This window comes from Lipotes vexillifer, unplaced genomic scaffold (genome assembly GCF_000442215.2).
Source record: "Lipotes vexillifer unplaced genomic scaffold, Lipotes_vexillifer_v1.1 scaffold71, whole genome shotgun sequence".
Lineage (NCBI taxonomy): Eukaryota > Metazoa > Chordata > Mammalia > Artiodactyla > Lipotidae > Lipotes > Lipotes vexillifer.
The window spans coordinates 5,374,634-5,389,939 of NW_006793703.1; the positions used below are offsets into that span (position 1 = coordinate 5,374,634).

The 15,306-nt window shown below is 38.9% G+C and overlaps 1 protein-coding gene and 1 non-coding gene across 4 annotated transcripts in view; one reads left to right on the plus strand and one right to left on the minus strand.

Annotated features, from left to right (window-relative positions):
- LUC7L2 (LUC7 like 2, pre-mRNA splicing factor) overlaps nucleotides 1-15,306 on the plus strand; it is a 57,099-nt gene that overhangs the window by 14,686 nt on the left and 27,107 nt on the right. For all 3 annotated transcript variants that reach the window (XM_007466607.1, XM_007466608.1, XM_007466609.1), the window contains one exon: nucleotides 276-370. In XM_007466607.1, the coding sequence (XP_007466669.1) occupies nucleotides 276-370 (95 nt within the window). The remainder of the gene's footprint in view (nucleotides 1-275; nucleotides 371-15,306) is intronic.
- TRNAE-CUC (transfer RNA glutamic acid (anticodon CUC)) lies at nucleotides 8,251-8,323 on the minus strand. Its single transcript has one exon. It is a non-coding gene; the product is annotated as a tRNA-Glu (tRNA).

Consider the following 15,306-nt stretch of genomic DNA (forward strand, 5'->3'; position numbering starts at 1 on the left):
TACATGCTATGCTTTTCTGAAGTACTCTGTTTAACAGAATGCATTGCTTTCCCAGTTTGACTATTTGAATTACATGTGCAGTACACATACTGCAACTGCATGTTGTCTAAAATAGTTTTTCTGTAGGATATTATATAAAAACTAACCCCTCGAGCTGATTTATAACTGTGTGTGTGTATAGCCACACATAAAAAGCTAGTGATGGTAGGGCTCTCAGAAAATAAATATTTTCCAGTTGTCTAACCTTGAATGTTATTAACTTTCCTCTATTACAGGAGATACTACTCGTCAACGAATCAAATTCAGTGATGACAGAGTATGCAAGAGTCACCTTCTGAATTGTTGCCCCCATGATGTCCTGTCTGGAACTGTATGTGTTTATTAAATCTATTGTTTTGTTATTGGTATACTACGAAAACAAACTATTTGATAAAGTCTTAATTTCGTGTCACATTATTATGCAGTGATTTTTTTTTTAAACACTTGTTAGCACAGCAATTTGCATCCCTTATATTCAGGTTGATAATTTAGATCTGCAATAATTGGATTCCTCGCAAAAGTGATTGCTGAGTTTTACTTTATAATTTTTTCCATTCTTCAGAGCAAGCTTTTAAAAAGCATTTCTTATTTGAAACATAGAGGCAGTTATTATACAGCAGTTGCACTTTTAGTTTAGAAATAATATAAATGATTTTTTTTTTTTTTTTTCCGGTACGCGGGCCTCTCACTGTTGTGGCCTCTCCCGTTGCGGAGCACAGGCTCCAGACGCGCAGGCTCAGCGGCCATGGCTCACGGGCCCAGCCGCTCAGCGGCATGTGGGATCTTCCCGGACCAGGGCATGAACCCGTGTCCCCTGCATCGGCAGGCGGACTCTCAACCACTGTGCCACCAGGGAAGCCCTGTAAATGACTTTTTAAATTGTTTACTTCACTGTTGAGCAGAGTAGACTTTCATCCAAAACAGTATACATTTTTATTAAGATTTGTGCACATTGGAATGTGGAAATCATTGTGGGGAAAATATACTGGTAAATACTTAAATTTACACAATTTGTGAGTATTGTTGTCGGTTAAAATTCACTTATATTGCTTACTCCTAATGATGTAAAGCTCACTTAATTTAAGTTCTATATCTAGTGATGTTGGTTAATCTTAGAGCATCATTTTAATTTGGTAGATAAATCACATGATGATGGACCTATTTAAATGGGACAGAGGATTTGGTTCCCTGGCTTTTGGATTTAATTGAAATGATAACTCACTTTCAAGAGCTTCCATTCACAAGGATAGCAGAGGAGGGCTGGTAGGGCCTAAACATTTAGCTGACTTTGTTATTTGTCTGAAATGAAGAAAAGATTTCAAACTTCCATTTGCAGAAGCAATGAGTTCCCTTAATTAAAGATGTCTAAATTAGTGGTTTCTTCTTTTTTTTTTTTTTGGCCGTGCCACGTGGCATGTGGGATCTTAGTTCTCTGACCAGGCGTGGAACCTGTGCACCCTCAAGTGGAAGCCCAGAGTCTTAAAGAGTGGTTTCTCCCTGATAGGAGGAGTTAAATACCCCAAATACATAAGTATCAAGGCATTTTTGATAGAAAACACCGCTTTTTCCAATAGTAAAGACCGTCGAAACTATATTATGTTAAAAGGAATAGAAGAGCTAACATTTAAAAAATAGTAATACTTAATTTTTTTAAGTATAATATTAAAAGGGAAGACATCCAGTTTCTGAGCACTTGAATTAGGACTGTGACAGATAATTAACCCTCATATCTGCTCTTTAGAATTTCCATAATTAAAGTATTCTCTACTCTGCTATAATACAGTTGAAATCTATAATATTAGTAAATTATCTGTAGTATTATTTGATTCTTCAGATTTATTATTAAATTTAACATTTAATGATATTTAAGGCTAAATTATCACTTCAAATGAATTTTGAGGATAAGATTAATTGATAAAACAGCAGAATTTAAATTTTTAGTACTTTAAAACCAGTCATAGCAAGACTTTGACATATTATTATATTCTTCAGGTATGGCATTAATAATAATGAAAAAAATCTGACATCACAATTGTACTTTTACATTTTATAATGTATACAGTGCAGTCACATTCATTTATTTTTCAAAATAATTCTGTTGGGTATATGTTCCATAGTTAGCCTTAATGACAGTAAAGTGATTTTTTTCAAAATCATTTAGTTGTATTGATTTAAGGTAAAACTGGAACCAAACCCAAATTTTCTGAGCTGTAGTTTTATTCAACATGTTTTCTACTCTGTAGGTAATACTTAATCCTTCATCATGTTAAATAAAAAGGATTAGTGTTGGTCTTGGACTTTCCTTCTTATAAAATTCTTGCTGGTGGCTTTGTAAGAAGCACATTTTTTCAAATTTTAATCTCTCTGAAATACGCATCTTAAAATTGATGATAGAAAAACACTATTTTAATTTGTAACATTTTTCTTATAGTACAGAATTTAATGATGAGGCTTAAAATTGATGGTGTCTTGGATCACATGAAAAACAGTTAAGGAAAGCCCTTGGAAGGGCACTTGCCGGGGAAACTCTGTATGAGAAATATCTCCTTTTTGTCAGCTTGATAGGCAAGAGATTGTCATATGTAAGGATGGGGTTAAGTGGTTGTGAACCTCTTAAGCAGAGTTTTAAGGGCTGGCTCTAGGACTCTGTAAGAGTCCAAGGTTGTCACAGTGTGATGTCCTTGAGAACTTGAAGTCATCCACAGAGTGACTTTCTCATGACCCTTATTACTAAAAAGGGCTATTTATAACAGTTTATCCTATGTACAAAGGTTTGTAATTACAGAGCTCAGACTTCTTTAGCATCCAGTCTCTGTAGAACACATGCTGTTCTGGCACGGAATCTAATAGTTCACACTTCTGTGTGTTGAAGATGCTTATTTATTTATTTATTTTTGACGTTAGATCAAGGATGAAAAGAACTAAACTGTAACTTTTTATAATGCCTTTTCTTTGTTGTGTAACTGAAGGTTGCCCTTTAGTTTTCCAGACCTTGTTTCTCAGATCTGTCACTTCCAGCAGACTATGACTCATCAATATTCTGGATTATTTAGCAGAATAATACAAAGAAACATATTCTTTGGCTTATTATTATTATAAAAAGGTTGAACTTTATACCGAGCACTTGGAGATGAAGAGTATCGTTTCTAAAAATATACTCATAACTGACAGTATGGAATATTTTTGGAATTCCGCTTTTTTTAAAAATAAATTTATTTATCTTTATTTATTTATGTTTGGCTGCGTTGGGTCTTCATTGCTGCTTGCAGGCTTTCTCTAGTTGTGGTGAGTGGGGGCTACTCTTCATTGTGGTGTGCAGGCTTCTCATTGTGGTGGCTTCTCTTGTTGCAGAGCATGGGCTCTAGGCGTGCAGGCTTCAGTAGTTGTGGCTCACGGGCTCAGTTGTGGCGCACGGGCTTAGTTGCTCCGCGGCATGTGGGATCTTCCCGGACCAGAGATAGAACCCTTGTCCCCTGAATTGGCAGGCGGATTCCCAACCACTGTGCCACTAGGGAAGTTCCTGGAATTCAGTTTGATGAAAATGCCCCTGTAACATTTTGCCATTCTTTAGTCTGGTACTCTGGTATAACTAACTTTTTTTTTTTTTTTTTTAATTTTATGTTGGAGTATAGTTGATTTACAGTGTGTTAGTTTCAGGTATACAGCAAAATGATTCAGTTATATGTATATCCATTCTTTTTCAGATTCTTTTCCCATGTAGGTTATTCTGCTATAACTGACTCTTAAGCTAACAAATTAATTAGAGGAGGTAAAATATAGAACAGAGAACCAAAATAATTGTGTGTATATGTATCTTTAGATTATGGTTTTTATAAGAAGCATGAATATTTCTATAATCAGGAAGTTTTTGTATTTCAAAGGCATGGATTATTTTCCTGTTCATCTAGAATTTTTTGTTTTAGTCTCACTTTTCTCCTCCTTTGGAACAATTCGTTTTCTCCCTCTTCTATTTACCATGCAGAAAGGAGACAGCATCCCCTTTCAGATTTAGGCAAAACAAAAAACCTAAGTACAGTTGTCCTCCCCTCCCCCACCCCCACAAAAATGAACCACATTATTTCTGGCACATATATTCCCTAAGGAAAGATAAGTATATTGAAGTGCTTAAAAAAAAATCTTTCCATCTAGTTCCTAGTGATCTAGGAAAAGGATATGTGATAGTAATAATTTACAGAAGGCATTAAATCTAAAGCAGAAACTTGAGATTAAGATCTGCAGAGATGGAAATGTATACTCTCATAATGCATCTATCCTAAATTCAGAAGTGGCCACTACTAATTCTTATAGCCTTCATCATAGTATAATTTTAGTGTTGACAGGCCATCATGTCTTCTAGTGTAAGGCCATCATTTTTTTTTTTAACATCTTTATTGGAGTATAATTGCTTTACAATGGTGTGTTAGTTTCTGCTTTATAAGAGAGTGAATCAGCTATGCATATACATACATCCCCATATCTCCTCCCTCTTGCGTCTCCCTCCCACCCTCCCTGTCCCATCCCTCTAGGTGGTCACAAAGCACTGAGCCGATCTCCCTGTGCTATGCAGCTGCTTCCCACTAGCTGTATGTTTTACATTTGGTAGTATATTTAAGTCCATGCCACTCTCTCACTTCATCCCAGCTTACCCTTCCCCCTCCCTGTGTCCTCAAGTCCATTCTCTATGTCTGCGTCTTTTTTGTTTTTGTTTTTGTTTTTGTTTTTTGCGGTACGCGGGCCTCTCACTGTTGTGGCCTCTCCCGTTGCGGAGCACAGGCTCCAGACGCGCGGGCTCAGCGGCCATGGCTCACGGGACCAGCCGCTTTGCGGCATGTGGGATCTTCCTGGACCCGGGTACGAGCCTGTGTCCCCTGCATTGGCAGGCGGACTCTCAACCACTGCGCCACCAGGGAAGCCCTGGCCATCATTTTATATAGATAGAAAAATTAAGGTTCAGAGAAATTGTCTGTCAGATGTCTTACAACGAATCACAGTATATTGTACCACACAGGAATCTTACGGTTATTTTAATCCGAATACTTTAAAAAATGTTTTTTGTTGTGTTGTTAGTTTTTTTAGATAACAGTTACCTAAGACAGTGACTTTAAGATGTTTCTGAAATGTTCTTAGAGGTACCTCATTCACTGAGGACCTGGGGACAGGCCAGTCTTTCCTATTTTGATGGGAATTTTTACACATTTTAAATACAGGGATTTTTCTATGACATTTTGTTTTTATAAAGAGAGTCTGCAGCTCCGAAATAGAATTTAAGAAAAGGTGATCTTGTGAAATACTTAGGGACAGGAATATAGTAAAATTTTATCTACCTTTTGAAGTGATTGGATGGGAGTATTTATTGGTTGTCAAATATCCTGAGTTGATTTTACGGTGTCCTCAGTAGGTTCTGGGTTTTATCCAAAATGAAGTTTTTATTAATTGAAACTTCTTTATTGCTTCTCTAACGCTTTCTTTTAAGGCCTGGTTATAGTCAATTCCTTGGATACCTACAAACCTGAACTTTAAAACTGCTGAAGTCTCTTTGATAGTACAAATTTAAAGGAGCCATGAAAGTTTAGAGAAGCAGAGTAAGTGATAAGAACTAAACCTGCACAGAATTTTCTCAGCCACTCAGTAGAATGTAAGTTTCATAGTAAGGGCAAGGACATTTTGTTCACTGCTGTATCCCCAGCATCTAGAACAGTGTCCCTCCATTGTGTTAAATGAATAATCAGTCACCCAGAAGTAGAAAGTGAAATAAATGTTCCAAAAACTAACTTTGAGTTTCAAAAATTAATGACTGTGGAAAAAGTGTTAACCTTCTAACAGATAAAGAGCTGGAGGGTATCTTTTTTTTTTTGCGGTACGCAGGCCTCTCACTGTTGTGGCCTCTCCCGTTGCGGAGCACAGGCTCCAGACGCACAGGCTCAGCGGCCATGGCTCACGGGCCCAGCCGCTTTGCGGCATGTGGGATCTTTCCGGACCGGGGCACGAACCCGTGTCCCTTGCATTGGCAGGCGGACTCTCAACCACTGCACCACCAGGGAAGCCCTGTAGAGTATCTTGATATTGAGTTGTATATCAAAACATGACAGCAGTGGTTTCACATGCATTTGTGAAAAAATTAGTCTATAGACAGTTTAAACTCATAACCTCTTCTCCGGAAAGGGTTTGTTTTGGGATACTTAGGCGTTTTTAAACAAGTGTTTTTAACATTAGCCCAGGTGGTCTAGTGGTTAGGATTTGGTACTGTGACTGCTGTGGCCCAGGTTTAATTTAATCCCTGTTCAGGGAACTGAGATCCAAGAAGCCGCCATGGCATGGCCGAAATTAAAAAAAAAAAAGAAAACAAAACAAAACATTGGCCCAGATGACTGGCTTGAATTTTTTTTTTTTTTTTGAATTTCAATGACCGCCAATTTCTAGAGCTTCCAAATTTGCAAAACTGCCAGATAGCCCAGGTTTTTACCAGATCTGGATTTTGAAGTATCCTTATATTAATCAGATTTGCTGCTTATATTTTATTATCGGTTTCTTACAAAAATACGCATTCCTTTAACAAGCAGTAAACCAAAAATACATTTGGTGCTTAGGAAGTCAGAGGCGTATTAAGAGCTTCCCAGTGAATAATTAGAGCTTTACTGTTAAACTTTAAAAACCCAGTCCTGTGTATAATTTGGAGTATTGTTGGCAAATTGGCACATGAATACCCTGATCTGTTCAACTTGGGGTACTTCTGTCCTTGGGAAATAACCTTTTTCTGTTATTGAGAATAATCTTGCAGTCATTAATTTCATATTCTTAAAATAAGTTAATATACTTCAGGCTTATGGAAGTGATTTTTTTAAGGGGACCCAGAGACCATGTGTTCTAGAATCTTGTTCTAGTTTAGTCTGTCTCTAATTGAGGTTGGTCAGCATGTTTGTCCGTGACTTGGATTAATGGTTAAATACAAATATACATACATGTAAACAGGATGAACTATTGTGCTGATGTCCAGTCTTTGTAGATCAAATATAAATTAATTTTACTCTAATTTTTATTCTGTAATATTGAATCAGTTTGAGGAATCTTTTTTTTTTTTTTTTTTTTCGATACGCGGGCCTCTCACTGTTGTGGCCTCTCCTGTTGTGGAGCGCAGGCTCAGCGGCCATGGCTCACGGGCCCAGCCGCTCCGCGACATGTGGGATCTTTCCGGACTGGGGCACGAACCCATGTCCCCTGCATCGGCAGGCAGACTCTCAGCCACTGCGCCACTAGGGAAGCCCGAGGAGTCTTTTTAAACTTCATTAATAGAAAATTTCAACTATAAGTAAAAGTAGAGTTGTTGTGTAATGAACTTCATGTACCTGTATGCCAGCTTCAGTAAATATTTTACACACAGCTACCTTATTTCATTTATAATTACATATGTCCTCCATCCTGCTGTTTGTTTTGGCTTTGTTTTTGTTTTTTATTTGTTTTGTTTTGGCTGCATTGGGTCTTTGTTGCTGCGCGCGGGCTTTCTCTAGTTGTGATGAGCGGGGGCTACTCTTCGTTGCGGTGTGTGGGCTTCTCGTTGCAGAGGCTTCTCTCGTTGCAGAGCACAGGCTCTAGGCACGTGGGCTTCAGTAGTTGTGGCTTGCGGGCTCTAGAGCACAGGCTCAGTAGTTGTGGCACACGGGCTTAGTTGCCCCACGGCATGTGGGATCTTCCGGGACCAGGGCTTTCCCCTGTCTCCCCTGCCTTGGCGGGTGGATTCTTTTTTTTTTTTTCCGATATGTGGGCCGCCTCTCACTGCTGTGGCCTCTCCCGTCGGGGAACACAGGCTCCGGACGCACAGACTCAGCGGCCGTGGCTCATGGGCCCAGCCGCTCCGTGGCACGTGGGATCCTCCCAGACTGGGGCACTAACCTGCGTCCCCTGCATCGGCAGGCGGACTCTCAACCACTGCGCCACCAGGGAAGCCCGGCAGGTGGATTCTTAACCACTGTGCCACCAGGGAAGCCCCCTGTTGTTTTTTGAAGTGGATCTTAAATCTTGGACCTGTCATTTAGGATGACTCTTGAAACATTACAAAGTAGCAAAGACCAATAATTTCCAAGCAAAGCAGAGTGAAGTCTGGAAGTCATTGGTCAAGCAGGTTGTTTTTCATAGCCTGATACTTTGTCAACATGTTTCACTGTCACATTTATTTCTCTTTTTTTTTTTTTTGGCCACGCCATGGCAGCTTGTGGGTTCCCCAACCAGGGATTGAACCTGGGCCCTCTGCAGTGAGAGTGCAGAGTCCTAATCACTGGACCGACAGGGAATTCCCACACATTTTTTTTTCTGTGCAGTGATTCTCAATAAATGCTTATTACCTAAGAACCAGGAATCATCACTTAGTAGTCCCTGAACTCTCTAGATCTTTTTTGGAGATAGGCACAGTTTTATAAACTGCATTTTAACAAATCTGAAGAAACTAGTGTGTTCTCTGAGGCTGTTCATTGAGAAAGGTGGGATAGAGTTATAAATGCATCATTTGGAAGATGTAGACAATGAACACAGAGCAAACATATGGTAAAAACCAAAAACTTGGAACATATTTTTATGATACAGGTGATTAACCACAAACATCAAGCAAAGTCATGGATTGTCTTATCACTGGAAGTATTTTTTTAAATGTGATGCATTCTGTCTTGATGTTCAGGTGGCAAGATCAAATGACTTAGTATAATCCTTCCTGTTGGGTTGGCCAAAAAGTTTGTTTGGGTTTTTCTTTAAGATTGTTTGGGTTTTCCAGTAAGATCTTACGGAAAAACCTGAACGAACTTTTTGGCCAGTCCAATAATTTGATGATAGTTACTCACAAAGGGAACTTGTTAAAGCATTTGGTGTTTACCTATATTGAATAAAACATCTTGAATATATATTACCCCATAGACGTTTTTGGTCTACAGAGTCAAAAAATATAAGCATATATGTTGATGTATTGGGTAATGTAATTTGTAAAATATCCAAATTCAGTTAGGTTTTTATGTGTCTCCCCTTTTTGGTATTTATTATAAGTGTTTGCAGTAATGAAATTTAGGTAATAATGGAATTAAGCAGAGAAAGAAATAGAAAAGGGCAAGCAAGAGGTATCAGATTAATGAGGGCTAAATGGAAAAAGTAAAGAGAATTCACAGTAAAAGTTAAAAAAATTCTGCTTCAAGAAGTGATTTATTTTTTTATCTTTCTGAGAGTGTTGCTAATTGCTGAGATCAGCATTCATTCATTTATTCACTTAAATACTTATTGAGAACCTACTATGTGCCATGTGCAATGCTGGGGATACAGAAGTGGACAGGGGTTTCTGTTTTAGTGATGGGGGCTTACATTCTAATGTCCTTTCACAACCGAGTGTGAAAAGAAATAATGTGATTTCAGGCGTGATGTTAAGCGCTATGACAAAAATGTGTGGTTAAGTCTGAGACAGTGGGCAAGGGGCTACACTGACAGTGAGAGGAGAAAACTTCTTTTGATGAAATGACATTTGAAGAGATCTAAATGTGAAGAAAAGAAGCCAGTCATTCCTGAGTGGAAATGAATTTATCATATGTTGCCTCCACACAGAAACTTCTGGTGGTTCCCTGTTATTTATATGGTCAAAATCTAAAATCTTTAGTAGGTCTCTCTCTCCCTTGAATGAATAAATCAGTTTGGTCCTCTGTTTTGACCAGACTGATTTATTCACTGTTGTCTCACTACTTTCCTTGCCCAGCATGCTCATTTTTACCTATCTTCATTCCTCTGCCTGGAATAACCTTTCTGTACAAACTTAAATCCTGCCTGGCTTACTACACACAATTCCTCTGAACCCCCGTGTAGCACCTGCCCTCTATACTACCGAGTGTGCACTTGTTTTGTCTTATTTATATATGTTCTTTCTCTCCTCAATTAGAATAGTCTGTGGGGCAAGGCCATTTGTTTTAATTTTAACTAGCTATCTTTGCATATCTAGGATTAGAAATGGATAAGAAGGTATTTCCTACTATATTCAAAAAAACATACATTAAGAAAAGGTAAAAGAGCTTTATTTTTCTTTATCTACTCAGGAAAAAGTGAACTTGGAGGAAGAACATTCAAGTGAGAATGGGCAGTTAAGAAGTTGGGGAGTAGTAGAAAAGCAGGAACTACTTTGTGCCTGCGCAGTGTGCCCCGTTCCTCTTCACCCACCACTCATGCTTGACTTGTTAGTTTTGAGTGACAGGATTGGAATTAGGAAAGAAAAACCTTAATTTTTGTTCTAAGACAATAGTGGCATAACTGAAACTCATATCCAGGTTTTGTTATTTCGAGGCTTCTTCCATAGTATACTAGGCTTTCTCTTGTTCTTGAGCTGGGTCTTTTTTTTAATATATATATAAATTTATTTATTTATGTTTGGCTGCGTTGGGTCTTCATTGCTGCGAGCCGGGGCTACTCTTCCTTGCGGTGCATGGGCTTCTCATTGTGGTGGCTTCTCTTGTTGCAGAGCACGGGCTCTAGGTGCGCGGGCTTCAGTAGTTGTGGCTCGCGGGCTGTAGAGTGCAGGCTCAGTAGTTGTGGCGCACGGGCTTAGTTGCTCTGCGGCATGTGGGATCTTCCCGGACCAGGGCTCAAACCTGTGTCTGCTGCACTGGCAGGCGGATTCTTAATCACTGCACCACCAGGCAAGCTTCTTGAGCTGGGTCTTGAAGCAGGGACTGACCATGGATGGAAGAGAGATTTTATAAATGTGAGGAGGAAGAAAGTGAAGATGTTAAGAAGTGAAGGTCAAAGTGTAGATGATTTGTTTTATTTTGAAAATAGCGTTAGCATTGGAACAGTATATGGAATGGTTCAAATGCTAGGCTAGGGGTTTGTATTTCCTGTGCTCTCTGTCCTGCTATCATGGTTTTGTTTCACTTTTTCTCCAGCTGGTATATGTATATATTCCTTTTAGTGCTTTAACAGTATTGCTGTCTATTCTTATATATTCCTTGCTGTCTGACAAGGATGTTAGTCCAACCAGTAGTGTGGTGTTAATGCTTCTGAAACATTTTATCATGTCATATTTCTTTCCAAGTAGTCGAGCATTCTTGCATTCTTCTCTTCGTCCAGAGTAAGTTCTGCATGTGTTGATTCACATTCAAAATCTTCCAAAATCTAGTCAGTCTGTAATTTGATCCATATAGCAGTCCTGAAGTACTTGAGAAGAGAGAAGTCCTGAGAGATTAAGTGAATTTCTCAGTTAAATGAATGATGAGAGGTAAAGGGATATTTTCTGAGTTGGTCAGTGCCTACTCTGTCTTACTTTGTTTATTATTTTGGCAATATAATCTTTGAGTATAAGAGAAGAAAGCATAAAACATGAATATTTCCCATTATTCATTATCCCCCACCTTCCCAGGACTAAACCCTATGAAGAATTCAATGTACATCTTCCACTGTCCTTTCTGTACATTTACAAGTGTGTGTGCATGCATGTGTGTCTGTGTTCTAACAAATGGAATCTTTGAATTTTTCTCACCTGTCTTGGAGAAGCTTGCATATTAGTGGTCTACATTTTTTAAATGCCAATGTACTATTTCACAACATGGCCATTCCCTAAATTACTTACCCAGTGACTATTAATATGTTAATTGGTTTTGGTTTTAGTGTGCAGTATGGCAATGAAATCCTTGTATGTAATCTTTATTTACATTTGTTGCTGTTGCTTTAGTTTAATGTCTTGTTTTTTTCATTGAGAATATAAATTCCTTGATAGCACGAATTTATATTCTCATACCTTTTTGTAATGCCCTTTAGGATCTAGCTCACAGAACTGAGCAAATGTACTAACATATAACAAAGCAAAAATATTTGCAGATACTTGGAGCTGTTACTGTGTCACGTTTCTATCACTGATATATTCATTAACAAATTAACTGCCATTAGCTAAGTTAACCCTTTGATTTGCACTACCGTAATATTTTGTTGATTTTGATGTTCAATTTCCACATGCTTCTGTTCCTTAAATTTTTTTCTCCAAAATTGAAGTGGCTTCATTGATTTTTCTGCTTATAAGAATAACATATGCTCATTACATTTAATTCAACCACTGTCAAAAAATTCAAACAAAATCTCCAACCTCACAGCAATATCTGTATCGGAAGGTACAAAAATGGCATTTTATTGTACGTCTTTCTTTGCCATCTTCTCTTTTCTCCACTTAGTATCAAGAACATTGTTTCTAATGGCTATGTAATCTATTATATGGCTATTCCATAATTCATTTAATCAAACCCCTTTTGCTAGGCTCTTAAAATGTTTCTAATTTTAAAAATCAAAAACACCATTTGTTAAACTTTATTGTTCATTTATCTTTGTGTACTTACTTGTTTCCTCAAGTTCCTAGAAGTAGAATTCCGTAGTCAAATTGTCAAGTTTATTTAATGGTTAAGTCATGGGTTGTGCAAACCTGATCATCTGTGTAGGAGGGAAAAATAAGAGAAATAAACCATTTTCCTCATGATGCTTAGGGTCCATTTGAGGAGATGACAGTCACCTTCGGAACTTCAAAAGAACAATTAAAAAGTACTTAACGGAGTCAACTTTATTAAGTAGTGAAACATAATATAAAATGTTGGGAGGTTATAAGAGAATTCTGTTATCAGAAGTAGGTATAGTTATTTGGTCAAAACTTCATGGAGGAAATGGATTTAGGATGGAAAGGAAAAAATGCAGAACTGAATTTATCCAATTAAAAATAAGCATTTTTCCAGTAATCTAAGAATTTAGATGTCCATAAATTGAAATACCAAGAATAAATTTGCAGAAAGAATTTGAAGTAAATTACTTGTTAAATTTAAAATCTTCCTGTGGCTTTCATCATAAATAGTTACTTTAAGTTAAAATAAATAACCAAACATTTTAATTTGTTCAGTTTGAAGCTCACCTATTTCAAAAGAGAAGCAGTAGCAGCAGGAAATATCTGTGCACTTAGTGTTCAAAGCACTATTGCACTATCAGTGGTGAAGTCAGGTTTGATTTGGCTTTTGAGAATCGGTCCATGCTTAGTCATGGTGTGGTTCTATCATGGTTCCCTCTGGTGGCTTTTTAATTAGATGACTGGGGTCACGGAGAGCATTAACATCGGCATACTTTCCCTTCACTCACTTTCACAGTGGCGGCATACTTTCCCTTCACTCACTTTCACAGTGGCAGGTAATTGTTGAGTTTATTTTGGCTTGTTTTTTATTTTAAATACTCTTCACGTGCATGACATGATGCCAGAATAAGTAGTTAGTAATGATGTTATGGACAGAGGAAAATAGATGACTAGTATCTAGAATTCTGAAAATTTGCCTTGCTACACCTCCTGTTCTGCTGGGTCCCTGAAGAAATAAACACTGAGGCTATTGCGGGGGGCGTGGGGGGGGTCTTCGTTATAACTAGGCTCTTCTAGCTCCTACAGCTTTGGCCACCAAATCTACTTTGGTGAGCTAGACAAGACCAAAGCTGCAGAGGCATATAGGCTATAGCACAGTGAAAAGCCCAAGTAAGTTTTCCTCTTGGAGGAGAGGAGCACATAGGAAAAAACAGAGAAGAATAGCTCAAAACACCTTAGAAGGAAAGCAGTTCCAACAAAGAAGATAATACAAGGAGGGGCTAAGAAGACCTTCCGCTCCAGAGCTCAGACCAGTTTTGTCCTGGGGTGCATCTTGACCACCCTTGCTCGTTAAGTCCAGGGCCCCCAGTTCCAATGTTCTTCTCTGCTCTCTTTTCCTAGTTTGGTTCATTCAACAAATAGTAAATATTTATTTAAGCATTCTTGTGTACCTGTATACAGGCCCAGGTACATAGTGGATAAAACAGAAAAAAATCCTTATCCTTTTGGAGCTCATATTTTTCCTTCTGTAAATCCCCCCCAAGGCATATATTACCCCCAGCTCTACTCCTGTCACCAAAATTCCACCTCTGCTACAGGGATATAATTGGGTATTTTTTGGTGTTCATTTTGTTCCTGACCCATGTAGTTGCTTTTCTTCTTTTGGTTGGTTGTGTGATGTAAATTTAAAGATAGACTGAGGAAAGCCTGGAGTTCCTGCCAAAGGATAATAATATGGGTGGACAACAGAGATGTTTAGGTTAAACACAGGCAATTTATATGTTTTTGAAAACAGATTGGAAATATAGAGGATAAAAATAAGGGAGATTACTGAAGGAAAGGCAGTAGACGGCTGCTTTGAGTATCTGCTGTGTGCAGAGCTTTTTTAGATGTTACGGGGGATGAATGTCAACTAAAAATATTAAAAGATAAGTTAGTACTGAAATAATTGGAACTAGCATAATAAAGTGGAAGGGGTGTTAGACTAGAAATCTGCTAACCAGATTTCCTAATAAGTACCCTGAAGAAGTCAGCCTTTCTGGCCTTCAGTTCCTTTGTCTGTGGAATGGGAATAAAACTGGATCAGTGAGGGCTTCCCTGGTGGCGCAGTGCTTGAGAGTCCGCCTGCCGATGCAGGAGACGCGGGTTCGTGCCCCGTTTCGGGAAGATCCCACATGCCGCGGAGCGGCTGGGCCCGTGAGCCATGGCCACTGAGCCTGCGCGTCCGGAGCCTGTGCTCCGCAAATGGGAGAGGCCACAACAGTGAGAGGCCCGCATAACGCAAGAAAAAAAAAAAAAAAAAAAACTGGATCAGTGAGTGGTTCACAACACTGTACGTTAAAAACTTCTGGGAGGCTTTTACAATTCAGTTTTTGGAGGGTTGGGCTTGGCCCTGTTTTCAGAAGCTTCCACTGATATTATTTAAAAGCTCCCCGGGTCCAGGTTGAGAACTGCTGCACAGGATCAAAGGCATTTCCAATTATGACGTCTTAACATTTTATGAAATAAGCATAGCATGAACAACTATAGCTGTGGAAATATATGCAAATAGGATTGTTGGAATGATTAATGTTAAGATACTATTATTAAGAAATCAACAGGCTGCTGTAACAAAGGGGGTAACACCGTTCTTTTTGCCATTAACTTCTTTCATTCCTGTCTTATTTTCCTGCATGTTTGGTTGTTTTTTTTTTTTTGCGGTACGCGGGCCTCTCACTGCCGCGGCCTCTCCTGTTGCGGAGCACAGGCTCCGGATGTGCAGGCTCAGCGGCCATGGCTCATGGGCCCAGCTGCTCCGCGGCACGTGGGATCCTCCCGGACCGGGGCACGAACCCGTGTCCCCCGCGTCGGCAGGCGGACTCTCAACCACTGCGCCACCAGGGAAGCCCTCCTGCATGTTTCTTATAAAGAGTGTTAAATGTTTTTCTGCAGTTTTTTCT